A 27096-nucleotide genomic window follows, 5' to 3' on the forward strand; every position below is an offset into this window, starting at 1 on the left:
TTAGTTGTGGCCTACATCTTATCTTTACTAAAGTAGTAGTAAAGGACTCCATTTTGAAACAGGGTGCTGGGTTGTGTGCAGACCGGTTTGTACATTTTCTTTCACTCACTTTAGTTCACATAAACAGCAGGAGATGGATATTCTTCCAATACACTGTGCTGTAGACAGTGAAGGAAATAAAAACCAGTATTTTGAGAGAAGTTCATCTCTTCTGAAAACAATCCCAACCAAAGAAACCCCTGTCATGCTTTGTAATAGGGGTATTTAACTTGCTCTGTAGATGGAGCAATTCTCAGGTAAATGTCAGGACTCTAGGTTTTGGTTTCTGCCTAGGGCCTGATAGTTGAGGCGTTAGTCAACCCCCTGACACCTCCCGAAATGTGTGGCTGGTGCCTACGTTTGCACACTGCAGGCGTCACTGAGGCTTTTGTGTCCCCAAGAGCTCTGCCAAGAGGCACATGGCCGCTGCCGCTCCGTTTGGCAGCTGGCACACCCACGGCTGCGCCGCTCCAGAGCTGCTCTGGCAGGACATACCTCAGGAGAGCGCCGGGGTCACCCTTCATGCACCAGAGGTGCCCTGTAGGTGTGCTGCATGAAGAAGGACTGCCAGCTGCTCACTGCATCCTTTCTCAGCCCAGCAAAATACTCCATGCAGGCTGGATTTCTTGGCCCGTGTTGTCCCCATGTGGGCTCACTGGAGCTGCTGTGAGCTGGCAGCTCAGAATGGGCCAGTTGGAGTGATTGTGTTCACCTTTGTGCTAATTGCCAGAAATGTCAAGGAATTAATGCCATACGGATGAATCCGGACCAGCCTGTATTTCCTTTCCCTTCCAAAGTTCCCTACGAACAGTGTCTTTGTGCCTTTCACAGGCCTGTTGAGGGTGTTTGGGGACAATGGTTCCCTCCTGACTTCTGTTTTCCATGTGTTTTCATAAACACTGGTGTATTTAGCATAGTCTTTTGTCAGTTTTTGTGAACACTGGTGTGGAGAAATGATTGTGGAGAAAATGTCTGATCTCTGCGTAGAGAGTAGAAGTAGAAGATAAAAACAATATCCTCTTAAGATAGCCAAATGACCAAGCCCACCTTGCCCTATTAATGTAGCACAGAATATGTGTCTAACACTTTTAGTGTTGTTGCATTGGTCAGGAGCACTTAAATGGCATAGTAGAAATACACACATTACTTGATCATGGCTCACTTGATGCAAGAAGTTTAAAAAAAAATACATAAAGAATTCATAGGCTTTTCATAGGCTTGTGAGAAAAAGATACCAGGTAATGGTTGACATAATTGATGTCTTGGTACCAACACTGAGATGCTTTCTGGTGAGAGTGGATTAGCATCAGTGCTGAACCTTGTACACATTTCAGTTTTACCTGCAGAAGGGCAGTTCACTTAATTCCTCGCAGGATCAGGGTCTGCACTGGCCTGAGATCACTTGCTTGTGGGTTTGTTCACTGGATATTTTTTGGGTGAGCTTTGCTTTCTTTTTCCCTCTCAATGGCCAGAGTGATGCTCTGCCATCAGTCACACCCAGGTACAGCATCCAGCAGCTCGGGTGTGTGCAGGGAGAGGCAGGACAGCACGGCACCGGGCAGCATTTGTGCAGGACAGCTCTGTAATTCCCCTGGGATGTCTTTGCTCTCTGGAGGGACTGTGCACTTGCCCTCCACAAAGGCCCCTCACTCTGCACCCCGTGCCCAGCTGCGGGCTGGGGTTGCAGCAGGCTCCAGCAGAGCTGCTCTGACATAATCTGCCAGCCCTAAAAGCTGCCACCACCTCTGCATCTTTTGATCCTTACGTGCTGGGCATGTTTTCAGGGGGACAAAACTGAAAGTACAGAAAATTGCTGGTTCTGAAAGTGACAGTAACTTCATTTTAGGAATGTTTTTAACCTGAGATGTGTAAATAAATAAAATGAATATTTTTAGCTGAATCAGTTTAAAATAAAAGTCTTCCAAGAATTTAAGGCTGCCTTCTAATGGCAAAAATCCCGAGGCATTGGTTGGGGCATAAAAAAAAATCTCTAATCTGAGCAGATTGGAAGAGGATAACATACTGCTGTGGTTGGTACAGGGATTGTGATTTTTTTGGGTTTTATTTTCTGTTTGTAGACTCAGAAGAATTAAGAGGATTCCTCTTTTGTTGCCATTAAGATGTCAACAACAACAACTGCAGTGATTAGCTGCTGATTGTTCTTTCTGCTTCTCCATGGGCTTGAAAGCTGGCCTTTTGGGTGCTTTTTGCTCTTACCTGTTGCCGTTTAGATCTTCTAACATTTTCTGCCCCCTCGTAATTTTTCTTCACATATAAAAATCTCGTGGGCTGTTTTTATTACTAACCTGCTCAGTTTTTTATGTTCATTTCTGTCTCTGAATGTATTGAACACTAATAAATGCAAATATATTATAATTCCCCCCAAACCTACAGTTTACTCATGGAAACTAAGTTGATACCCTGAAGAATCTAAGGGATGTAAAAGTGAATCGATTTAATAGAAAAGCTGTTTCATAATCCATGTTAAATACATATTTCAGAGAACTCTTTTGCAACATATGCAGGTATTGGCTTTTAAATATTCTAAATCTTGGTTTATTTCTCCTTTTCTCTAATATTTCTTTTCTCTTTTTAATAGGTCATCACACAACGAACTAGAAAAACATAGGTAAGTTTTGAAAAAAAAGCTAATTAAAAGATGTATGGCTGACATTTTAGTTACCATGTTTATTGAAGAACATTTTGTTGAAATTTTTTTGATTCTGCACTGAGTAATTTATTAAGTTGATTTTGGTTTTTTTATCAACTAAAATCTAATAGTTATAGTACTATTTGGCACTTTTTTCCCCCCTACTGTTTGGTATGCTCCTTTTGAAACATCCCTAATAATTATCTTTGTACTGATTAATGCTGTAACTGGTTAACCGAATTGTTACTAACAAAGAATCTGATTGCAGCAACTGTTTGCTAGAGGTGTTAAATGTTATAAGTACAAAGTATTTTTGTGACTAAGGTGAATGCTTTTTGGGAACAATGTGTCACACAGGGTTATTCTATGTTTCTTTTAAAGTATGCCTAAAGTGCAGTTAATTTTCATCTTGCATGTAAGTACCTACAGATCCGTTTTTCCCCTCCCTCCGCTTCCTTGCTGGTGCGTGTCCTGTCCGGAGAGCTGTGTGTGAGCTAGGAACGGGCAGCTCCTGAGCCGCAGCCTGGTCCGGTGAATCCAGCGCCAGGAAAAGCCGGACCTACCCAGGACAGGCATTAGGCCCTGCAGCCCCGCGTGGTGCAGAGCTCTCGTTTGCCCCGTTCTGGAGGCAGTGTTCAGCGTGTGTTGTACCGTGTCAGAGTGTGTTTGCAGCTGGGCCCCTGGGCTGTAGGAAGGCTCCGGGAGCGCTGCTCCGAGGGAGCTCAGAGAGCAAACGGGCCCGTCTTGGCTCTGCCTTTGGCTTCCCTGCTGTGGCACCCTCACTGCGGGGCCTCTGCCTTTCACCCACCATTCAGGATAAACTCCCATTCGGGTGGTTTTTTGTTCCTTTTTTGTGTAGCTTGTGGTCTTTCGGGTTTCACGCATCCAGAGAAAGCGAGGGGGGTGTGTGTGGATATGATTTAAACTTATTTGCATGCTTCTAAATACGTGAAACGTGGTTGATGGCAAAAGAAGATTGAACTCGTGGGGGTTTTTTTGTGTGTTGTTCTGTGGCTGCAGTTATGTAGCAGCTAGACCATCACTTCCCTTGCATGCTTACATGCTTTCCTGTAGTTTAATTGTAATATGAGTAAACTATAGCTCTGCCTAATAGCCACGTGGTCATCCTAGAGATGAGAGGAACTGGAGAAGGCTCAAGCTCACAAGCACAGGCCTGGGCTGTAGAATGCAGTGCACTGGCTAAGGCAGTGACATTGACCGGCAGAAGTTCTTCTGACAGAGTCTTCAGGAAAATAACTGCATGTAAAATTCTGTCCTTCGGTCACACTTCTTTAAAAGAAAAAAAAAATAATTGGCCCCAACTACGATTCTTTCTCATTCCTCTATATTTCTTCCTTCCCTCCTGCTTCATCAATACAAATTTACTCTCATCTGCATATTCCTTTTATTTTTCCTTCAGTTATTTTCCTCTTCTTCCTTCTGCTCTGCCTTAACATGTTTAAGCAGCACAGTAAATGAGGCACAGCAGCATTTGCAGCAGATGCAGGGCCAGAAGGAGACTCTATTAATTGTTCAATCACTGTTCTCACTTCCAGTTCTGTGTTGTATCTTTGTAGTAGCTGGACCATACAGTACTTGCCTTGCTACCTTTTCTTTCTCTGCCATCTCAAGGTCAAAATAGGTAAACTGCACAGTATGTCTTGTGATTATACAACTAATGTTTCTAACTGCTGCTGCTTGCTGTGCCTCCTGCAGTTAAACTACTTGAAGCCAGATTTTTATTATTCCTGGTGAGAACTTGCAAATTAGTGCAAGATCCTTGTATGTGCAAATGGGTGTTCACAAAAGCAGATGAGGTGTGTGCAGTTCTAGCTGCCTGATGTATTGGTGTGAAGGACTCCTGCAATTTTTATTTCTTCTTTTAACAACCCCCTCCTCCAGCACTGTGGGTGTATGAGCAGATAATACCGATCATAGTGTTTTTCACAGTGTTTTACTAAAAGTACTTTAAAATCTATCAAATGTCTTGCACGGTTTAATGGGAGATTCACAGCCATGGTGTGTCCCTGTAGCAGCTGGTCCCTGCAGCAGAGCCTGTCCTCCCCCTCCATGCAGCCCTGCCCTGCCAGTTGGGAAGCACTGGATGTTGATTTTGGAGGTGTCTCCTTTCCAGGACCAGCGCCTTTGACTCAGCACTGCCATGATGCTGCTCTGGCAAGACACACTCGATTATCTCACAGGAGCCCGTCGAGGAGGAGGGGAGGAGAGGCTGCGTGTGTCCTCCTCCATGCCCAGTCCCTCACGTGGTGTCTGAGGGCTGCACCCTGTGCTGGAGGGCAGGGAAATGGCTTCCTTATTTACAGGGCTGTTGTGTCCTGCGTGAGGGTGGCCAGAGATGTCACTGAATGGAAACCCATGGTAGCCATGCACTGTACATGGTGCTGTTTTGGGTTCTGCACTGGTGTTGCACGTCAAAGGTTTTATCTCTGGTTTTGATGTCAGTGGAAATGGCAGTGGTTGACCTCTGTGTGTGCTGGCTTGACCATTTGGCACCACCAGTTTATTTTGCATTTTTTACTGCTGGGTCTCTTTTCTGTGTGCTCTTGAGGGGGAGCTCAGAGGAACACAAATGAAAGCAGAAACATAATTCCAAGAAAAAAAATCTCATTATATGATAGAATTCAGATTAAAGTTACGGTAAAGTGTTTCTCAGCAATTCATACATGAAATTGCTTTTTCTGTGCTTTAAGTCTCTGTATAATACCCTGCTCAGAGCTTCAGTGTGTGTTCATTATAGGGACACTCTGGAAGGACTTATCCCTCTAATAGCAGTTTTGTTTTGGTCCTGTGTGATCAAGGTGTGCATCTAGGAGCCATGAATCAGGAAACCCCTTAAATAAAAAGTAAGAAGGCAAGAAATCTTCTCATCCTAGGGACAGATGAGGTCCTAGAAGATATTTTAATAATTACAGACAGGTTAGTCAGAGTGTGGCACTTGGATGTAACTAGTTCCTAATGACAAAAGTGCACATGTATATTTATGTAGGTATTTTTTGTTGTTTCCAGCCAGACCATTAGGTCTGTAGGCTTTCACAGAGCAATATAAATAGTAAGTAAATTAGTAATCATGACTTTTTGCAAGGAAATTTTTTAATCAACCTGACAACTGTATAGAGGAATTCAACTTTCATAGTATAAAAAACACCCAAGAATTTACGAGAGACATAAGCTTCTTTAAAAGATACAGCATTATCTCATTTATTTGCATCAGTTTATACTAGTTCTGCATTAGAAGGTAAAAGCCAAGGTGCATCTCCCTGAAGACTGTGCTGAGATCTCCACGCTGCTCTGTGGAGGCAGGGAGAACCTGCCCTCGGCTGTTCACCCGTGGATTTGTCCCCCAGCTTGTGCAGGGCTGTGTGAGGAAGAGACACCTCCTGTGAAAGCACGTGGAGTCCTGACAAGGGATACTGGGATCAGCCCATCAGGACTTCTTCAGTGTCATTCAGTCCTGCCTGGCCATGAGGAATTCTGCTGCAGGAGGGGTTCAAGGTCTTGCCCTTTCCCTGGCAAAGTCATTGGAAACAGCTTGTGAAACTTGATGATTTTAAAGAACAGCTTCTAAGGATTTGTGAGGAAATGAATAGGTGTACTTGAAGTCAGCAAGCCACGTGCTGCTGTCCCCAAACTGGCACCCATACGAGCTGAAGAAGTGCTGTGTGACTCTGGTATGGCTTGATCTAGGTCCCAGGTCTGCAGGCTTAGATTTGACAAAAGCTGGTGAGCTGAGGCAGATGGAGGTAAAAACCAGGCATTGCTGTTTGAGCTGAGACTGCTGTGGAGGTTGCCTGAATCAACTGAGTAAGACAGCTCTGAACTTTTAGAAGTGCAAGACCAGAATGGGGAATACATGAGACACAGTGATTTGCAAAACCTTAAAGATGGAAAAAAACCCCAAACCTTTCTTTTTCCCAGAAGAGCTTAATGTATCTGTTGTGTAGAGCCCTGCTTGGGGGAGACTAAAAGTGTTCCCATGCGCACAGAAGGTAATACTGACGTGAGTTTTGTGGCGTCCTTAAATCTAAAATCTTGCCAGAAAGAAGTTTCTATATTGCATCATCATGTGTATGAATGGATATCTCTACAGAAACATAGGTTTTGATGAGGAGTATATATTTTGATGGGAGCATTATGATGTACAGCATTAGCTGATACAGTAAATAGAGCAGATGACTCTGAAGTTAAATTCTGATAGGTGGTTTTCTCATGGAGAAATTGCAGATGCAAGAGCACAGTTACATTCATTGGTACGTCAGTTGCACCCACCACAGTTGCTTTATGTTTAAAGTTAATATAAGCTGAGAGAATGCTTAGATGGATGTCTTGAAATCCTCTCTGTGGCTCTTAAACTGCAGGTTAATGAAAAGCATGTAATTGCAAATTGGTGATAAACTTGGAAGTTTTGAAACAGAACTGAAAGGTCATTGAAATAATAGCATACCAAAATAATGCTTAATGTTTATTTTTATTATGGGCTGCCTTTTCAAAATCACAGATTACCATTGTGGTTAGCACTGTTATGCAGCATAAAGTTGTAACTGCATTGATCCATCACATTGAACGGCTGTGGTGCCACCACTGACTGAGGAAACCCCTGAACTGGTGCTGGAGGTGAAGTCCTTCCAGGGAAGGATCACCCAGTGTCTCGCTGCTGTGCTTCCATCAGGAATTTAACCCAGCCCGGGTTGCATGCTGGTGCTTCTGGGTCCTGCTTCCTGCCAGCACAGCAGGAGGGGAGAAGCTTCCTCCTTGGGCCAGGTCACCTTCCTGAGCCAGCTCCCTGTCACAGGCACACCCTGATACCAGCACAGGGAGAGGGTGGGATGGCTTCTTTGGGTGACAGTGTTAGTTTACAGTGTTAATTTACAGTACAGAGCAGTTACAGTTCACTTCTCTGTCAGTTTAATGTTTTTCCTAGGCATCCAGTTTTGGCTGCTGTTGCCTGGAAAGTGCTGTGTTGGATGGGTCTTACTGACCTGGGACAGATCTCATTGTTATAATGGGTCTATAAAAATTGCTGCCATTTCTAGGATCTGTCCAGATTATACATAAACCATTCAGATAATGCGGCTGCTACGTTAGTGGTGGAAACCACATCATCTTGCTAGCGGAATCTAACCTCTGTACTGGATCTTTCTTCTGGTTTTCTCATCAAGAAAAGAACTGTTTTTACACCATCTGGTTGGTGTGAAGTGGTTTATAACAATCCCAGTGAATTGCAATAAACACACCTTTGCACTGCTTAAGCAAGGTAATGTTTTAGGAGTGTGATTTGCCTTTTGTGAGCTGATAGCCACCGTGGTTTGGGCATCTGCTCCCCCTCCCCAGCTATGACTGCTTCTATGAGGATGCCAGTTGTAGTGGGCAGGTGATGTGTTGCCTCAGCCAGTGCAAGGCTGAATCTCAGCTTAAAGCCCCTTTTGCCAGGTGTTTGCCTCTTAAATCCCTGTAAGAATTTTTTTTTGTGCAGCTTGTTTAGGAAAATCTGTAAAGAACTGGTCCTGCAGAGCTGAAGGTGTAATCCTGTGCTTTTGCTGAAGTGACCCATGTTTCTGAGTCTGACAGATCTGTGGAATTAAAAGAAATTGGAAGGTTTAAAACTTTGCACTGAAATGCTGTTTTTCCTCACTGTGCCCCCATCTCTGGGCAGTCAGCAAATGTCTGGACCTGTGACTTACCCTGCAGTACCTGCTGCAATAGCTGCTGTAAATATTTATGCACTGAACTGTTATCTTTTCAGTGCACAGAGCAGCTCACCTGATGATGCACTCCCAACAAATGTGTCTTCCTACCTACACTGCTGCTTTGGAAAGGAGGGGTATATTAAGCAGACGAAGCTTGAAAATTAATCTGCTCAGGAGGTTATATTACAGGTATCAGAGATGTACACCTACTCATACTTCGGACAAAGCTTCTATTTTGCAGTGAAAGATGGGACTAAAGTACAGTCTGGACTCTACAATTGTCATGTCCTTTTTCCTGCTGAAGCCAGCTTTGCACTATGGAGCATAAGTGGAGTCCTGGGTCTGGGCTGCAGAAAGCCTTGTGCTTCCTGGCCAGCCAAGCAGCCAGCAGGGAGCAGATGGGTGAGAAACCAAGTGCATGCATTTTTTTCCACTTGAATTTGTTCATCCCTCTCTTCAAACATAAGTCTATTGTGTGTCAGCCTCTAATGGACTATGTAGAAGGTGGTTTATGTTTTCAGCATCTGCTAATTGACCTGGCTAGTCCTCATCCAGCATGGTGGACAGAGTGGGCTGGACTTGTACAAAGTAGAGATGGATGGGCCAGACTTTCTGGTACTTTCAGGACAGTTAGGTGCTGATTCCCTGCATGAGAGGTGCATGAGAGGGCCTGATGGTGACTGCTGTCCTGATTGGAGGAGAAAAAAATTAGTGGAATTAGGTATTCAAAAAAAAAAGATTTTCTTTTAAGCTTACTTAGCTACATCTGGACAAGTGAGCTGGAATTTGATTTTTGTTTTTTTTAAAGGTATTTAGGCAGCTAATGGACTTTAAGAAGTTGGCCTCTGAAATGAGTCTTACATAATGCAATGGGAATCCTTGGCTGAATCTCAGCCAGTCAAGTCTGTGGAAGCCCACAGACCAATATACAGAAGTGGTACCTGCTGTGGTTTGAAGAAGGGGCAAATGTGCCTGAAAGCCAGGAGTGCAACTCTGGCTCTTTAAGGCAAGGTTGGCTCTGCACTCAGGATTCACACCAAATCTGCAGAAGGCTGGCTTACTTTCTTCCAGGTACGTCACAGGCGTTCATGTCCCAGTGTCCCTGCTTGGAGTAGACAAAAAGGAATCAACCTCAGCTGGAGGAGGTGGCTATGTTCTGTGAGGTGCTTGTCCTGTCCCTTCCTCTCCCTGCCTCCATGCTGTATTGGCATCTGTAGCTCTATTTTTAGCACTCCTGCCCCTGGAGTGACTACCTCACTTGGGTATTGGATATACCATGACCTGGTCCCAAATTCAAAATGTCTCTTTCTGAATGGAATGGTGTGTACTTCCCTGGTGCAGCTCATGCTCCTTTTCCTTCATGGTCTCTATCAGCAGACACTTGTGCTTAGATTTACTGCACAAAATTCCTTTGCAGGTCAAGTAGTTGGTAATCTGTGTTTTTTCCCCTTGGTACACACGGTGGTTGAGCATGTGGCAGACTCCGCCTCACACCCACGGAATTTTAGTAGGAGCTGTGCCTGCCTGCAGGCTGAACCCTGCATCACATCCGGGCAGCTGCAGAGGATGCAGAAAAGGTTCCAGAAACTGTTCTGAGCAGAAGCATTTAGACAGCAGATCATAAACGTGAAAAAGCATGATGCTGTTCCATCACAGATGTTTATTTGGGCCTTTTTTGGAAAAACAAAACCAAAACCAACTCCCCCTCCCTACTGCCCTTCCCCCCCCCCCCCCCCCCTTACCCTGCACTCGTGTATGGTATCCAGTTAAAAACTGACTCCTCTTATCCTAAAGAACTGTGCAATCCACAGGAATGGATAAGATATTCCTTCTACCCACCCCTCCCTATGTTTGGAAGGAGAGAGTTGTTTTGGGACTTCATACAATGCTGTCTTTTGAGATGGAAATACATATGCTGAGCCATGTACACATTCTCCTAGACTAGAGCAGAGTGACAGGACTTGTCAAAGGATGTCAATTGGCCAATAATACTGTTTAATGCTAGTTTATGTTACGCAAGCTTTTTTCTACACAAATTACTGTGACTAATTTTGTAGCGCGTGGAGATTGGCACAGCCGACACAGAAGAGGTGTTGGGCTTGGATGTATGTACATGAGGTCATGTTGCAATGCTTCTAACTTGAAAAACTAATAACTCAAGTTACAGGCTACATGCCCTACATTAAGAAAGCCTTTATTAGATTCTACCTTATAGCAAGAAAGCAGATTTGTGTAACAGTCAAAGACTACATCTGAATGTGGTAAAACGCCTGTAAAAGGCTGGAGAAGTAGTGGTGAATCCTCTTCTCCCAGCTGCCACCTTGGGATTGATGCCGAACAGATTTATCTGCTTTTCTTTCCTTGCTGGTTCAATTTGGGTAACTAAGTGAAGATACAAGGTGCTAAATAAGGGGCCTTCCTGGCATGTAATTGCTGCCAGGACTCAGCAGCTCCTATTGAAGTTGGGAATACCATCAGTGTTTGCAAATACCTGCTGCACAGACATTCTGTGTCTTACATAGCACATTAGCTGGTATTTACAAAACATAAAGGTAGCAAACCCTGTAATTCCCCAAGAAAGCTGACTTAATCCCGATTGGTAAGTGTTGTTGTGTTGACTGCTGCAATGAACAGCATGGGTGGAGCAAATAATTTCTGCTAGGGAAATTTGGGAGCTTGTTGTGTATGTTTGCTAGAAGCAGTTATTGGGTGTAGGTGCTAAGAGGTGTTTTAAATAGACTGTTGAGTGTCTTGGTTCCCACTGCCTGAATTTACATACTCACATGGCAAGTGGGTCCAAACTTCTGGCACTTCCTTCCCCAGATAACCTCAGGACACTGCACTTAAGAAATCTGAGCTGAGTTTTGTGGGGAAGAAAGAAGGAGGGAAGGAGGAAGAGTTTTGAAAAGCTGTTCCATACCTTATCGTCCCAAATGATGGATCATTTTCAGGTTCTGCTCAGCTGCACCTTATCTGGCTCAGAGACAACCAGTTTTGTACTGTTCAAGGGAAAGGGAAATCGGATGGAAATTAAATTACAAACAAGGCACTATCTGTGCTGTGGCAAACTGTATCCAAACTTGGAGGCAGGACTGTCAGATATCTGCAGTCTCCACTGTCCCATGATTCCAGATTTTTTCACTTTTTGTTGGGGGGGAAATAAGTGTCACTCAGCTTTTAATTCTCCTGAAAGTAAGAGTACCCACTGCAGCCTTGGAAGTGGCCATCTTTAACTACAGTCATTGCATTTAATCCTTCCCCTAAATTTGTTTATACATACACCTCACTGTCTTCTATTCACCTCTAATTACAAAGTTGAAATGAGGGAGTTGGAGACATACAGCAAGACATTTGGGGACATGTATTCTTAATTACTGCAGTGTGATTTCTTTTCTTCTCTTCCTTTGCTGTTCTCACTTGGGGTCTGAACCAGCCTTCAGTTGTCTGGAACAGGCACCCTGATGTTGTCCCAGGGCACTTCAGCTGTCTCACTGGAGCACATCTCAAGTATCTACATTGGTAAAAGCAGCACCTACCACTTCCTTCCCCAAAAAAGCCAATTCATTTGTGCATGCTCAAGCTGCCATCATGAGCTGCTCCCTCTAAGATGGCCACGAAGCTTTGGTAGGTGCATGTGCCGAGGAAGTAATAGCAAAAGCAAAAATGAAAGTAACACATAGCACTAAATATCCCGTTCTGATAGCTTCCTGATCAGAGCTTAAAACTTCCTATGACTGTGAACGAGCAAGTGATTGTTTAGATGCTGAACTGGAGACAGAGTTGCCTTAACTCTGATGAGGTTTTAAAACTGTGGTGTAAGTTGCTGTTCTTTTGGTGCCTTGTGCACATCGGAGCATGGAGTCCCTGCAGCATTTGTCAGGCTACTTAAATTGGATACTTGGTATTTGGATATGGAGGTACAATAGACAATAAAACCACAGTCACAGGTATCCAGTATTGCAGATATTAATGCTTCACACTCGTTTAAGTTGATGCAGGAAAGGGCTGTTCCCAAGGCCTTATGCTCAGTGTGTGACAGCAATGCATGTTTTTAATTTAGCTAAAATAATTCAACTTGACTTGCCTCTCCTTTAATTTGGCATCATACGGTGGTATAAAAAAAAATCTTGAACACATTTTTCCCCTCATTTGACATATGTACAAAATAACTAGGTCTATAGGGAGGTTTAAAATTAGGCAGAAAAAGCTCACTAGGCCCAGAACTGTGCTCTTGGCTTAGTGCTGTGCTGCAGCTCAACTTCTCTAGGCTTATTTAAGCATTGTAGTCTCCCACCCCACTTTTTTTTTTTTTTTTTTTTTTAAGATCCTTCCTGTTGGCAGCTGTCCTGAGACACGATGTTCTTGCTTAGCATTTTGATGTGGGGAAACAGTCTGATAATTAAAGCCGGTTTCAAGCCATGAGCTGATTTGTAAGTAGTGACTTGCTCTGGGGTGTTGTCAGTTGATAAACGTGTAGCTTGTGTGCACAGAGCTGAGCTGCACCTTGGTCCTTAAGCCCCACGTGAGAGGGACATACAGCTCCCAGGAGCCCCTTCTGGGACAGACAGACTGCATCCTCTCCAGCCACCTGTTGGTGAATGGTTAATTTGTGAAAAATTACCACTATCATCCTGTTCCCCTCTTGAGTGTGAACCCAGTGCAAACGTGTTGTTGTTATGCAGCTTTTCCTTGTTTAAATAAATGTAATTCTCTTTGACCCACTCTCTGCAGTCCTTGACAAATTCCTTACAAGAGTACTGTGAAAGGTGGTGAATGCCAACACACTTAGTGCAGATCTGCAGACATGCCGTGGCTTTGGATGTGCTGTGCAAAGTTGCTTTGTGGAGGTCCACTGCCAGCGAGGGCCAGAGTGTTGCTGCTCTCATGTACGTGTCTGCACGTCCTAATCCACCCCTGGGGTTTCCATGGGCAGCGTGTGTGAGTACGTGTGTGCCTCCATGTAACTTCAAGTGCGAATTACAACTGCTTGATCCTGCAGTGGCATGGTCTCGTGACGGCACTTTCCTTATCTAATTGGGTCTGACACTATTCTGAGGTAGCAGACAAACTTGAGTCTCCCTGCAGTGTAATCTAAGAAACTTGAGTGCCAGTAAGACAGATGGGTTTGAGAGGTCTAATTTAGGAGGACTACTAAATTGTGATGTGTGCATTTTAATCTGTGAAACAAATGGGTGGAAGGCTGGCTGAATGAAGTATTAAATAAGTTTGTTAAAAGCATGGCTGATTAGTTTTTTGTGGACTCTGTTTTCGGTATGTCCGATGGTATTTCCATCACTTGTGTCTTTCCCCACAAGGCACTGTTGTTCATCTGCCTGGATTAGGTAGGTACTGTGTGATGCTGAGCTCGTGGTACCAGGTGACACCTCCCTCGCTATTGCTTAAAAGTGAGAGGTAAACGTTAAAGACAATCAGTAGATAACAGGGCTAAAAATAGAAGACCTGAAAAAGAAGTTCCTTTTCTATAGCTGTAAGAATTGTTTGTATCCGTCTGACATTGACTTTGAAGGTTTAAAATACAGAAAACTGTTCTTTATAGATGAGCACAACCTAAAGGCTGAAATGCTGAAATATAGGTTGGAATCTCCTTTTTTTTCCTTTTTGCAGAAGAAAAGAAATCCATAAAAGGGCAAAACCAAACTGCAATGAGTTTCAGCTGTTTGCATAATGTTTGATTTCTGTTGCCTCAGATTCTTGCAAGGTCAGAGATTCATTGCCTATGGTCAAAAGATGTAGAATCTCATACATGTAAATTTGTGATGGACACCATCCAGGAAAGACAAATGATATCCAGGTGCCATTACTTTTGCTTGTGATACTTCTGAGAATCCCTGTATAGCTTGTAGATTTCTGTTGACATTTCCCACGAAGTACATCTCAGATTTCTGTGTGTTGCTGTTAGTTATCACCAAGACCCAAGACAGTGAAGGGCTTTTAAACCTTTCATGGCTGCTCTTCAAATAAGAGCACCTTAAGACAGTGGGATGGCTGAAGCATGTGAGGAAAAGCCTGCCTGCAGGGACGAGTCTAGAAAAAAACATGGAGAGGAGATGAGAGTGGTCAGATGATGGTCCTGCAGCTCTTAGTACTGCAGAGCCCAAGGCTATGGTTCCCTAGAGGGTAAAACAGATACCAGTCAGAGCTGCTGCTGTTCCATCTGCCCTGGAGTCCTTGCTGGCATGGTCCTGCCTGCGCCTTGCCTTGCCCAAGTGCTCCTCTTGTGCCTCCCGTGCTGCTGGCTCGGTCTGCAGGCGGTTTAGGTACGTGGGTGAGTGTGCACCGTCGTGTGACACATCTCTGTCACACCTCGCACGCCTCTGACAGCTCGTGCTCACTTTGCAGGCAGGAGAGCTCGAGTGGGAGAAGGTTGAGGAGCAATACAGCAACAGGCACTAACTGTGCCACAGGGCTTTTATTTCTTCTGCTGGCCAGAATCAGATGTGACTCTGGGACGCTCGTCAGTCTGTCTGCTTCTGCTGCTGGGTACATTCCTGAAGGGACAGCATGTGGGCAGTCTGGCCAGCCACCAGCTGCTGAGGCTCCGGTCAGGTCTCTCGTGCTGGCGTTGTCCACGTTGCTTTGCAGGGTCATTGCATCCCAAAGCAAGCCTCAGGTGCTGCTGTCATTTGCCTGTCTTAGCTGCTGTCCCTGGCTTATGGCAGCACATGGGCCACCACAGCTCACCTTCTGCTGGGAACCAGAGCATAAAGTGCATCAAAGTCTGCTTGTGGGTATTTTGAGAGGTGAGGAGATGTTGATGTAGCCCAGTGCTTGTAACTTAGGACAGGCAATTATCACTGCATTCAGCAAGGAGCTACTGGAGGAAGGGGTAAAGGAGGGAGGGACAAAGAAGGCAACAAGGCCAGCAAGGTCTGCCAGGCATTCCCTCTCTTTGGAGTCAGTGGCTTCCCTCTCACAGACCAGCCAGTATTCGCCTGTCCCCAGTTTGCATCCCAGCTAGCTTTCTGTGCACTGCTGCCAAGAGGCTTAGCTGGCCAAAAATGCATGCATTTGTGGCACTGCAGATGCTTCCATTAACTTATGTGTACTGAAAGATGTAGGAATAAGTTCTGGTTCCATGTATATGTTCTAAAACTGAGCAAGTGGCATCTTTTGGAAGGTAAAAAGTTAGAGGTCAAGTGTGGAGTCTGGACTGAGCAAGTGGGCTGAAGTGGCACTAAGGGAAAATAGGTAAAATGCGCTGGAACTGCTGTAGTCTGCGTTTAGATATAGTATAAAAGAGAACTAAAATATTTTTCAGAGTGATAAAATGTGCAAAACATGGAAATAATCATAAGCTGTGTTAACAGGCAGCAGAGGTTTTCTTCTATTTCCTTAGCATTGGGAACAGCACCAGACACTGCTGAGCACTATTCACATGAAAACTTGCAGATAAGTGCAGAGCAGCACTGACTCTCTGAAAGCCTGTGATAGTAAGAGGCACTTGCAGCAGTTGTTATCCCATGTTTGGACACTTCTGAGGTACCCCAAGACCGCTTGGCTGCTAAAGCGATGTGGCTGCTTTCAATTTAGCAGAACAGATGCACACAAGTATTCAGCACACTGAAATGCATATTGAGGATGAAACTCCCAGTTAATACCTCAGTAAATAAAGCGGGCAGTTGCACTGATTGTAGGGCTGTTGCATTTAATTCACTAACAATCACTGCAATTAGGCACTCACCGCTCTTTCTGCCTGTTAGTTTCCACCAGAGCTTTACTGCTGAATTTAGTTGCAGAGGCCCTATGAGGTCTTGGATGAATCTTCACTAGTGCTCAAACTTCAGGATTTTATTTTTAACATGAAAAAGACCCCCAGCTTACTGCAGAACACTGGTGTTTGGTTTATCTTTCCTCGGATAATAAAAAGCCAAGAGGTTTGCTGTAAGAGCAAGACTGCATTTTCTGGGTTTGACTCCAAGGCAGTCAGCTGTGAGCAAGCTTTTCACACATCTCGTAGCAATCGGCACACTGGGTGCCTTGCTATGGTACACTGCTTTAATACTAAGAGGTTTTGTTTCCTTTTCACCAAAGCAAATTTGTTGTGTAGTTGAACTAGATTGTGCAGCTCAAGTGTGAGCTAGAGCATCTTTTAGAAAAAAAGAAGTATTTGAGATATCCTTTGTACAGGAGAAAGTATTAAAAGTGTTCATGAGTGAAATAAATCTGAAAGAAACAGGATTTTTTATTGCAGTGGAGGGTTGTTATCCTGCATTATATTTAATATTTTGCTGGAGATATGCTAAATACTGTCTGGACCATTAATAAATAGGCTTCCTTAGAACCATTTTTATCTGATTGAATTTCTGTGATTTCTTAAGATGGAAGTTTATAAATAATCTCTTTAAATGCCATTGTAAACAAATGCATTTTAATTAGTACAAAGTTGTCTTTGGTAGCTTATAAAAAGTCTCGTAGAGCTGTAAATTTGTAATTCCTGACACTTTAATAAAAGTGTTAGCTTAAAGAAGAGCGAGGCAAGTATGCTTAGGTACCAGCTTCTACTAAGCAGAGTTGAGTAATCCCACATGATTACCTACACTGCATGTGTGGCCATGATATCCAGGACTGCGCAAAATAACATGAACATATTAAATTTTCAGTACCATTAAAACAATTTGCAGCAAAATTCTGTCACCAATTCAGAGTGTGACTATGCACAGAATAAAAAGAGCTGCAGCCCCTAAGACATGTTGCCTTGTTTTGTCAAGCTCCAGTAAGAAGGAATTGAAGCTGTTATCAGAAGACAGGCAGAGTTTCTCGCCCTAATTTTACCTTGGTGGCAAGTGAACCCTGAAGTCACAATGGGAAAGGTTTTACTGCTGCATTTCTGCATTTTTAGAAAGCTTTGAAATAATGATAAGTTTATGAGTAATGATGCTGTCTGTGTGCATCCTGACACAGTGCTTGTCACAAAGTATCCAGAGCTTCTGTTTGCTGATTCTGTCGAAAACTCGAGTGCTCCTTGTACGCAGGTATTTGCATTTCATAAATAAATCTGTGAAGAGTCTTCCTGTAAAAACACGAGTGTCTTACAATTGCAGTTAACTCACTTCTGTATTTTATGCTGAATTTCATGTCTGGCAAGAAGATAAAATCACCTTGCTTTAAGGACGAAACACAACCATTAGTTCACTGCTGGTGACTCTGACCCAAAGTTGTGGCCGGGCTATTTTGGTTCATAGTGTACCTGGATAACATTTGACTCCAGAAGTGAATTTTTGGTGCAGAGATTCTTCTCTGACTTTACCCTATGCACATTATTAAGCCAGATTACATAGTCATTATGCAACAATGAAAAATTTAGTAACTGCTCTATATTTAAACCTTTGTGTATTAACTTCATTGCACAGCACCAGGATAGGTTTGAATGTAGGAAAAAAATGTGAAACATTAGAGAAGGAATCTGAAATGCTTTGGTAACTCTGTCCAGTTTGTAATAATGTGTCTTCTTCTAGATTCATTTCAAATACATTTCTGTTCTTTGAAGTAGGGGCTTAGTTTGTATTTGTACTGAATTTGCCTTGTGATAAGGTCTGATGCTGTCTGGTTTTTGGACTGAAACAGTTAATGTACAGAAATGACATCTTTAATTTTTACATCTATTTCAAATCTATCAGTTATTCTCACTAGTGTGGCTTGTAGTGATTGCATTGCTTGAGTTTGATTTATAGTGTCCTTTTCAGAAGAGCACCAAACAAATATATTTAGCAGTTCGAGAATATGTCAACCTCCCATACACAGAGCTAGTTTAGTGGACTAAAATTGGGGCATCTGAAACACAGACACGTGTTCAGTCACACAAGTGTTTTTAGCACTAAGGCACCCTACGGAAAACACAATTAGGGCCTCCTTGTGAGGCCAGCATTGTTTCATGCCCACATGTGCTTCAGTGGTGCACTGTGGTGAGAGGTACGATGGGCTGTGCATGTGGAAGCAGCAACATCATGTCTAACCAGGCAATTTCTGCTGGGGCCAGCACAAAGGGAAGTTCAGGGCATGCAGTGTGGGAATGCAGACATTTAGTGGCTTTTTGGCCATTTCCTAACCTTCCAGATCCTTGCTGCTCATCAGCTGGAGATGCTGCGTGTCTACAATGCCTCCCAGTATGGCCAGGACAGCTCCTTTGCCAGACTGGGCAATCTGTTAGTAGCAGGGAGCAGGTGTGGACCAGACAGAACTGTTCTGGGACTTCCCACAGGATGACAAACTGCTGATGGAGTTGCTCCTTCCTTTCTCCAGCCAGCTCTGGGTCAGCAGAGAATGGGTACATGTGGGAGTCATTCTTGTACTCTGGGGGGGCTGTGGAGTGAGACCTGGAGGATGTGCAAGGTGAACACTCGTCATGAATTTGACTTCTCTCTAGTGAGTTTTATGCTCTTTCTCACAATTGTTCAGAAATAGATGAGCATGGCCCCTCTGACACTTTCAGCAAGTGACCTCTGGCAGTCAGGAACACAATGCCAGCAGTGGGAACTGTTTGTCTTTGGATGCAGCTTCCAGGAAATGCCCACCCTGTGCTAGCTACCATAAACACGTGGACGGCTGTTGGAAGCTTGTCTGCAGGGAGTGCCCAGCTGGGGTGGCAGGATGGACAGGAACACATTTCACAGGAACTCGATGCTGTCACCCTGTATCATGAGTGTCTGTGGCCATTTAATGTCACCAGGCTGAGGTGACAGCCTCAGGTGACATGGCTGAGGCATGCCATGCTGAGGACTGAGCAGCTTGTTTGGGATATGCACCTTGCCTTTGCAGCTGTCTTTGTGCAGCTCAGTGGCCTCTAAATAAAGTCTCTAGATTTATACTTGAATGGTTTAGGAAACACACCTTTGCTGCTGTCAAAAAACTGTGCAACTACTGCTTGAACAGCTATCTGCTGTGTGACTGGCTGCAGGCCATTTCTCTCTGCTGTTCTGGGCATGAGAAAGCCCTGGAGAGCCCCTGTGGAAAGGCTGCAGTGGATTGGGTCATTCCACAAACCTACCAGCATTCTATCAATCAGAGTGGCACAGGTTTAAGCCACACAGCTGTAGATGTTTTTCTGGTACATGAATGGGAGCAATCTTGTGAGTCAAATGCTGAAGTGTTACAGGCAATCTTTGATTTACATGTTCATAGATGTGAATGTATGTCTGTGAATGTTTATGGCACTGTCTGGGTAAATCTTTAAAAACCTCCAGGGACTGCCTTTCTGGGCAACCTATTCTGGTTGTGCACCACTGCCCCAATAAAAGATTTGTTTCCCAGTGTCCATTGTGAACCTCCAAATTCACAGCCATTGCCTCTTGTATTATTTATCCCTACAGAGAAGTATTTTGTTCCCACTGCAACCGCCTGTCAAGTAGTTGTAGGAATTTCTTGGAGTTGTTGCAGTTTCCTTGGAATGAAGATTATCCAGGGTGAACAATGGACTTTCTTGTTTCTTTTTTTCCCCCTCTGCATCTTAGTATTCCATTTCTTGGTGTGCTACAATGGATTCGCATCTGGGATTTCATAAATGCGGCAAAGCTTATTGACCATTATTTAATAGACTCATTTAACGCAATTTTGAAATTGATTAGGGTCAAAGATCTTAATTTACCTTTGTATGGCAACCCTTTCTTTGAGAAGTGGTGAACCTGCCTTTCCATAGCCAAACACTGGAGCAAACTGGAGTCTCCAAGGACTAGAATCAGTGAGTGGCCTTCCTGTGAACTTCTGGTGGATGGCCTTGTTCTGTAGGAAAATTCTTAATAACACCTTTTTGCTGCTTTGTCCCTCCATGTTGTGGGGCTCCAGGGTTCATTCTGCCATGGGTTCTGAAATCCCTGCCACTCTTGCCCATCATGGCTTATGTGAGTTCAAAACCAGTTCAAAGCAATTCCAGCTGGTAGCCTTTGGGTCAGTTGTCAGCAGGTGGCTTTGTCCTTTATGTGAATGTGAGGAACCACCGGACAGCTGCTAGACATGGCCACTGCCCTGGAATGCTGGCCAGTCTGGGCTTATCAAGCATTAGAACAGCTGTAATGCAGACTCATAGGTCCCTGTTGTGAACTTGCTTATGGAGAAACACTGGAATCTTGAACATTTGAAACCCCTTTATCATCTGGCACAAAGGGCAATGTGATAAATCGAACCAGGCACCCATGCACCTCTCCATACGTGGGGCTACACCCAAAACAGAGAGCTGCAGGCTTGATTTGGATTTTGGATGGCATTTTTTAGATCCATACCTTCCCAGATGAATTCAGTACCAGTGATGAAGGGGATATTTCTGTGCATCCACATGGGGTGAGGAAAGTGCCCACTTCTGTCAGTGCTGGTCTCCTGGCCAGACACCACACTTGGTGTGGGCAAAGACATAGCAGTGGGGTTGGAAGCTGGAGCAGAGCATAATTACCCAACTTCAACCACATTTCATGCACAGAGACTGTTACCCCGTTGCTCTGACACCAGGCTGCTTTTTCTTTTTCTTTTTTCTTGCTTTTTTAAAATATTTTTTTTTTAGGTGGAATTTAAAGCGTGAGCTGCAAAACACAAAGCAGCTCTGGCTGTGATTACCTCTGTGAGTGCCTTTCCCTCCTCCTGTGGTCACAGGCAGCCAAGGAAAAGCAAAAGCTGTCAGGTCCCTGCAGAAAAAGAGAGAAATTAGTGCTGGCAGAGTCTGTATGAGACAACTTATCTGCTGTGAAGTTTGAGTCCCTTGTTCCTGCTGGTGTGATCTGTTAATGTAACATGCCTGAAATGTTTTCTTACATTCTTACAGTTTTTTCTAAGATGTGCAAGATGAAAAATGTGGGGATATTTACTCCACTACCACAGGGATTTTGGTGGGCTGGTTTTCTTTTTGTACATTCACAATCTATGCCATCGATTATAATATATGAATTAGTCACATAAACATGCCTGCATTTATGTAAAGATCTATGTAACGTTTATGCTTTAATATCTTAAACGGATTCATAAGTGCTGAGTAATTAGATGAAAGAAAAAGTCCTTTTAAGAAAAAAAAAGATAAAGTTAGAGGAGGTCTTTCAGCAAGTGTGTTTATTACATTTACTACTATCAGTTGGTAATACTGAAAAAGCCTTAAAGCAGATTTGTTAATACTCAGCTCTTCTAATTCTTCTCACTGGTCACTAAAAATACTCTTCTTAGATTCAGTCCTGTGTTCTTCATGGCATTTCTGTAAGGTCCTGCTCTACCTGCAGGTAACATAAAAGAGTTAGTGCTTTAAAAAGGCACATGGCCATGCCCCTGACCCTTGGCGGTATTTCTGTGGACTCCCCAACTGAGGGCAAGGAAGCACACTAAAGCCTTACTTTCTACTCCCTGTGGTAAGCAGACTTTCCTCAAATAGCAAGAGACAGATAAGTTTAGTATGTAGTCTGGTTTCATTAATGTTTTCCAGAAGTAATACTAAGTAAATCTCTGATCAGCAGTTCTGTATATTCCTTACCAAACTTCTAATTGCTCCAAGTATACTGATCATTCCATTTCAAGGTGTTTACCTCTCTGTTTACTATTTGGTACTATCCTTCTCCTCTTCCTTCCCATATCCTCCTTTATCTTCAGTCCCCACTTTCTTGTCCTCTGTCTAAATCCAGTTGCATCCAGGTTGGGCTGAGTGATGCAGACAATTGTGTTTATGTTCAGCAGCCATTTAGAAAACAAAAAGATTATTTGAATTTAGTCCCTGAAGCAAGTTTTTGTATTTAAAATGCAAACCCAGCCAAGCAGTTGTTAGATACAGACACAGAAATAAAAACTTAACCTCATTAAGATTTTCTGTATAAATACCAGTGGTCCCTAATTTGGACATTTCACTATTTTAAAGATCAATATTCCAGTTTAAGGTAGCAGCCTCAGGGGATCTGATGGGGCTATTTTTGTGAATACTTAGGCCAGTCTTTGTTGGTGTTGTTTAAATAAAAGCATTAAGATGCTTAAGTTTAGAGCCTTGTATTTAAAAACAAACCCCAGGCCTAAACAAAAAGTCTGTCATCAGTTTTCTCTTTTGAATCATGTTTTCACCAAAAATGCTTTTTCCCTAAGTGGCTTGAAGAAAAAATTAACAATTTTACAGACATGCTTTGTGATTTCTTGCCTAGTACACTGTTGATATATAGGCAGACAGAACTAAATATGTGAGTGTGTAGTCATTACTGTTCTGTATTAGATTCTATTTTGGTTTGGGATTTTTTACCATTAATTCTCAGGTTATTTTCACATTGCACTGATCATTCCAATTATACGTGTGTAATTTGTCATTTGGTGTATATTGAATCCTCTTCAGCCGCATTTCAGGCACTGATGCTGGATCGTGGTTCTGAATTCATTGTTCAAAGAAAGTTCATTCTTGACCAGAAGTGTTAAATTCCCTGCAGTGTTTGTTTCCTTCGTGCAGCATCGAGGAAATTTGAAAAAGATGATTATTCACCTCACACTTGTGATCTGCTTCAGTTATTCTTATGGCTGTGAGGGTGATGTTGGCTCCAGGTCATCGCTTTGCTCAGCCTGTAACAGGCTGGCAGAAAGGAAAATAGTAGTTACTTGTGGAAGCACTTCCACATCCATTTCTATCTCATTGGAGAACCATGTGGATTCCTGTTCAAGGGCTGTGAATTAAAACCAGGAGAGATTTTCTTTAGGATGTAACTGTAGAAGCGCACTTGCATGTGGTTCTTTGGTTGGCCACTGCCTTGTTTTGGATAGGTCAAGCAACTGTTTTGTGGACTATTGTATTGCCAGCTGCTTTCTCAAAGACGGTTTGGAAAACATTTGTAGAAATAGTACTTTGTTCATCCTCTTTTTACTGATAGATTAAGGGCAGTAGTACAGGAGAGATGTTGAGAGCAGCAGTAGGGACACTTGCAAGGGAGTACCAGAGAAAGCCAGGACCCTGTTGTTGAGGAATATGGCTGGAAGTGTTTTTTCTTGTGTGTTTATAACAAACGCTGTGCAGTGAGAGGAAGAATGTCTCCTCCTGGGGGGACTGTGGGTCAGTAGAAGGGAGGAGAAGGGGCATCAAGACCTCTCTGTTAAAATACATTGACAAATCTTGGCTGGAAACAGCTCTGAGCTGTGAAGGGCTGCATGGATGCCATTGCCTTGCATAGCAGGAGTGGGTCCTATTGCAGCAGGCAGGGACAGGAATGGGGAGAAGGGGATCAGGGGATCAGGGTCTGCAGCTGCCCACAGCTCTGTCTGTGCCTGCAGAAATCACTGCATTGGAGCAAAATCCCAGGGTTTTTTCCTTACCCAGCCATAGGGTAAGGAATCCTTGCCTGGATGTCTCAGATCTCTGAGCATACTCCCCTTTGGTTAAGATGGGACTGACCAGGCTGAGCAAACTGCTTTGAAATACAGGTATGAGCCTCCTGTCTGAGTGTGCCAAGCAGCATTACTGCATTTCAAGTGACCTTTCAGTCTGAAACTTTGCCAAAGGGAGGGGAAAGGAAGCCACCGTTGACTCGAGTTCTGCACAGAGATCCTGCAAACAGATGGTGTTTGCATATAGGATATTCTGTTCGGGTGCAACCCTACTACAACGCTCTTCGTTTTTGATGATTGCAGGCGGGCTAAACTCCGGCTATATTTGGAACAGCTAAAACAGCTTGTGCCTCTCGGGCCGGACAGCACCAGACACACCACTCTAAGTCTGTTGAAAAGAGCTAAGATGCATATCAAGGTAAAAACATTCATCCATGTTTTTATTTCTTTTAAGGGAGAATCTTCCAGAATGTGTGTCCATAGAGAGAAAACAAATTTTCACACAAAATCCGTATCCATATGTCCAATCTTCTGGATTTATTGGCCTTTATTACTTGCAGGGATTTCAGTCACAGTGTCAAGGTTTAGTGCTTTGCAACTTAGCATCTCAAATATATAAAACAGTGATTTTGTGATTTCTGCTTTCTGATAACTAGTGTATTTAATGATTTACACTATAATTTAAAAAAATACCTGTCAGAGCTGTTCTTTGATTAATATATATATTTTTTAAGGACTGAGCAAAGTAGCACTGTACTGCATTGTTTTAAATGTAAAAAGCCAGATCCATTAATGATGAAAAAAAAATGGAATCAAAAAGATCATACCTATTAGCAAGCTTTATCCCCATCAACATTTTGTTGACCAGATTCTCATTTAAATGAAACAATTAAATGCAATCCCTGTTAGTTGCTGCTCCCCTTGTTACAAGTTTAAAACAAAAAACAGCCTCAGATCTCACCTATGATCCAGCAGCAGTGCAGGTTCTACATTTGCACAGGTAATTCAAAAGAAATTATTCCTCAGGCCTCCTCTCTCCAAACACACCTTCTCTCCCATTTTCACTGTCGTCATTTTCAGGGAACAGGGTTATATGCAGAAATAAGACAAAGAGGTATTCAAATGTAAAAGTTAAAGAACAGGTTTCTGCTGCTGTGTCCAGGACTATAATTACTCATCTGGCATTTTTTCAGTGTTACAGAGAAACAGGTCAAGAAAAGTGTCAGGCAAAATTGAACACTGCCAGTAATCTTGGAATATTTTGGAGAACAGCGTGCTGATGCACAGCTTTAAGATTCACTGCAGTTACAGAAATGGATGTGATTCATATGAAGAATTAAAGATTAATTTAAGCAAAACCATTCTTGTGAACAAGTTTATGGAGCTACTTTTTCAGCACTTCTAAGCACATTTGCTCCAGCTGGGCAACCCCTGTTTTTACCATTTGAGATTTTGGCCTCTTGTTTATAATTCAGGCTAACATGCATGAAAGGCACTGCATGTGGTTTTTGTCTTGGGCTGCCCCCCTATCATGGGCTTATGCATACAAATTGAAAAACTGTTTTTACAAGTGGCGAGTGTGTGAGATTAGCCCTGTAGTTACCATTTCAGCTGCTGATAAAAAAAGCTGGGAACAGATTCTTTCCAGATCCGTCTTGCACAGCACCAAGTGCTCATTTTCTGAAAACTGAGACTGAAGTTTAACTTTCTTTTTAAGGTTTTAACTGAACCTGCCCTAACTGGGTTAGCTCTTAATTGCTTCCCTTTGTCAGGTCAGCTCCCCCCCCTGCACTGCCAGAGCTTGCCCATGCCCGGCTGGCATTTCAAACACAGTCATTAGTTCTGAACTTTTCACACACACATCCCGCCCCCCCCCCCATATATTGAAATTTGCTCTGAAAGATTGGACAGTTTTGAGTCTCCTGGATATGAATCACTGAGTTCTTTCCTAAAATAGTCGTTTGAGTTCGGGATTGCAGCCAGGAAAATACAGGAAAAGGAAGTCTGATCAATTGGGCACATTTGGTTTGTTGTGTACATGGATGTACCAACCCCTTTTCTTATTATAACATTGTGTATCCACCTATGATGAGTATCTACAGAGTGCATTGCCTGGGAGGGGGCTCAAAATGAGGCAGAAGAAGGTGGATTTCACTGAGCCAGGAAACTGCCCCGTTCAAGAGTGTCAATTATTTTTTCAAATACTTTTATTTCAGGCTTGCACTGGAACAGCAAAATCTCTGAAAGGGTTTTGCTTGTGGTTTGCTGTGCACTGTCCCAGCCCGCTCTCCTCAGAAAACCAAGCCTAGTTTCATTCAGACGGCAGGGAGAAATCTTCAGCAGCTGTACTCACTCCCTGCACATCTCCTAAATCTCAGTGATTGTGTAAACACAGCTCACAGAGAAATCTGCTCACTCTTATAAGTGCTTTTACTGCTACAACCTGTAATTTACTGCATCAGATAGATAATTTTTTTTAATAATAAAAGATGTCTTGTTTTGTGTATCCCTCGTGCTTTTAATCTTAACACTTTCTTCCCAAATTATATAGTCACTACTTTTAAATGGCTACCAGTGATTTGGAAGAGGGCTCAGTTCAAATACTAAAAGATAATATTCCTGTTACTGCATTTGGACCAACAGTGCAGCACATTTTACCGGGTGGGAAGTATTCTTTTTATTTGCAAAATTAATACCTGCTTTTATTTTGTCAGAGGGGAGACTTTAGGCAGATATGTGGAAGGATTCTTTCACAGGCTGTTTGCTGAGAAATTTTGGATTAATACCACTGACTTTTCAGGTGGTATCACAGAATTATCACACTTGCTCTGCAGAAGTTCAAGGAGAAAAAAATGCAAGAATAAAGAGAGTTGTTAGTAAACTCCTATATATAATTAATGCTGCTTATTGTTAATGAAGCTTTTTAAATGCTAAAATTTTCCATGGCCTGTGGTAGGAGGGAGAACATTCAGAGGCTCACGATGGTTCCTTTATGGTGATAGGTGAAATCAGAGACTCAGCTAAAGAGGCGTTATGTTCTCACTGAAACCTGAGCTGTGCTCGAGTTATCAAAGATGATGCCGGTTTTGCCTGATAAAATGATCTAAATATTCCCCACAACCAAGGCAACAATAATTCAGTCTTAGCCAAGGAATGTCTGCTAGTGGCAAGAGAGTCTCTGAGGGTTTTTTTTTAAATATTATTATTTTTTCCCCTGTAACCATATAATTTATTGTGAAACAAATTCAGCCTGCTAAAATTGTACTGACCTCTACAGAATGCTAACTAAAAAATTGAACTTTAAAATTTAATTTTAACTTTATATTAATTAATTAAAATATTTAAATTGCTTTTAAATTACTGTTTATGAGAAGACCTTAAGTTACTTATGCTTTGACGTGGGTACAAACTGACAGCTTACTGTGTTTC

General features: G+C 43.0%; 1 protein-coding gene across 3 annotated transcripts in view; it reads left to right on the forward strand.

The window, feature by feature from the left end:
• The window catches only part of MXD4 (MAX dimerization protein 4), a 41155-nt gene that overhangs the window by 7502 nt on the left and 6557 nt on the right, over positions 1–27096 (forward strand). For all 3 annotated transcript variants that reach the window (XM_039550522.1, XM_039550524.1, XM_039550523.1), the window contains exons 3-4: positions 2639–2668; positions 23971–24085. In XM_039550522.1, the coding sequence (XP_039406456.1) occupies positions 2639–2668; positions 23971–24085 (145 nt within the window). The remainder of the gene's footprint in view (positions 1–2638; positions 2669–23970; positions 24086–27096) is intronic.

The sequence above is a fragment of the Corvus cornix genome, chromosome 4, assembly GCF_000738735.6.
Source record: "Corvus cornix cornix isolate S_Up_H32 chromosome 4, ASM73873v5, whole genome shotgun sequence".
Lineage (NCBI taxonomy): Eukaryota > Metazoa > Chordata > Aves > Passeriformes > Corvidae > Corvus > Corvus cornix.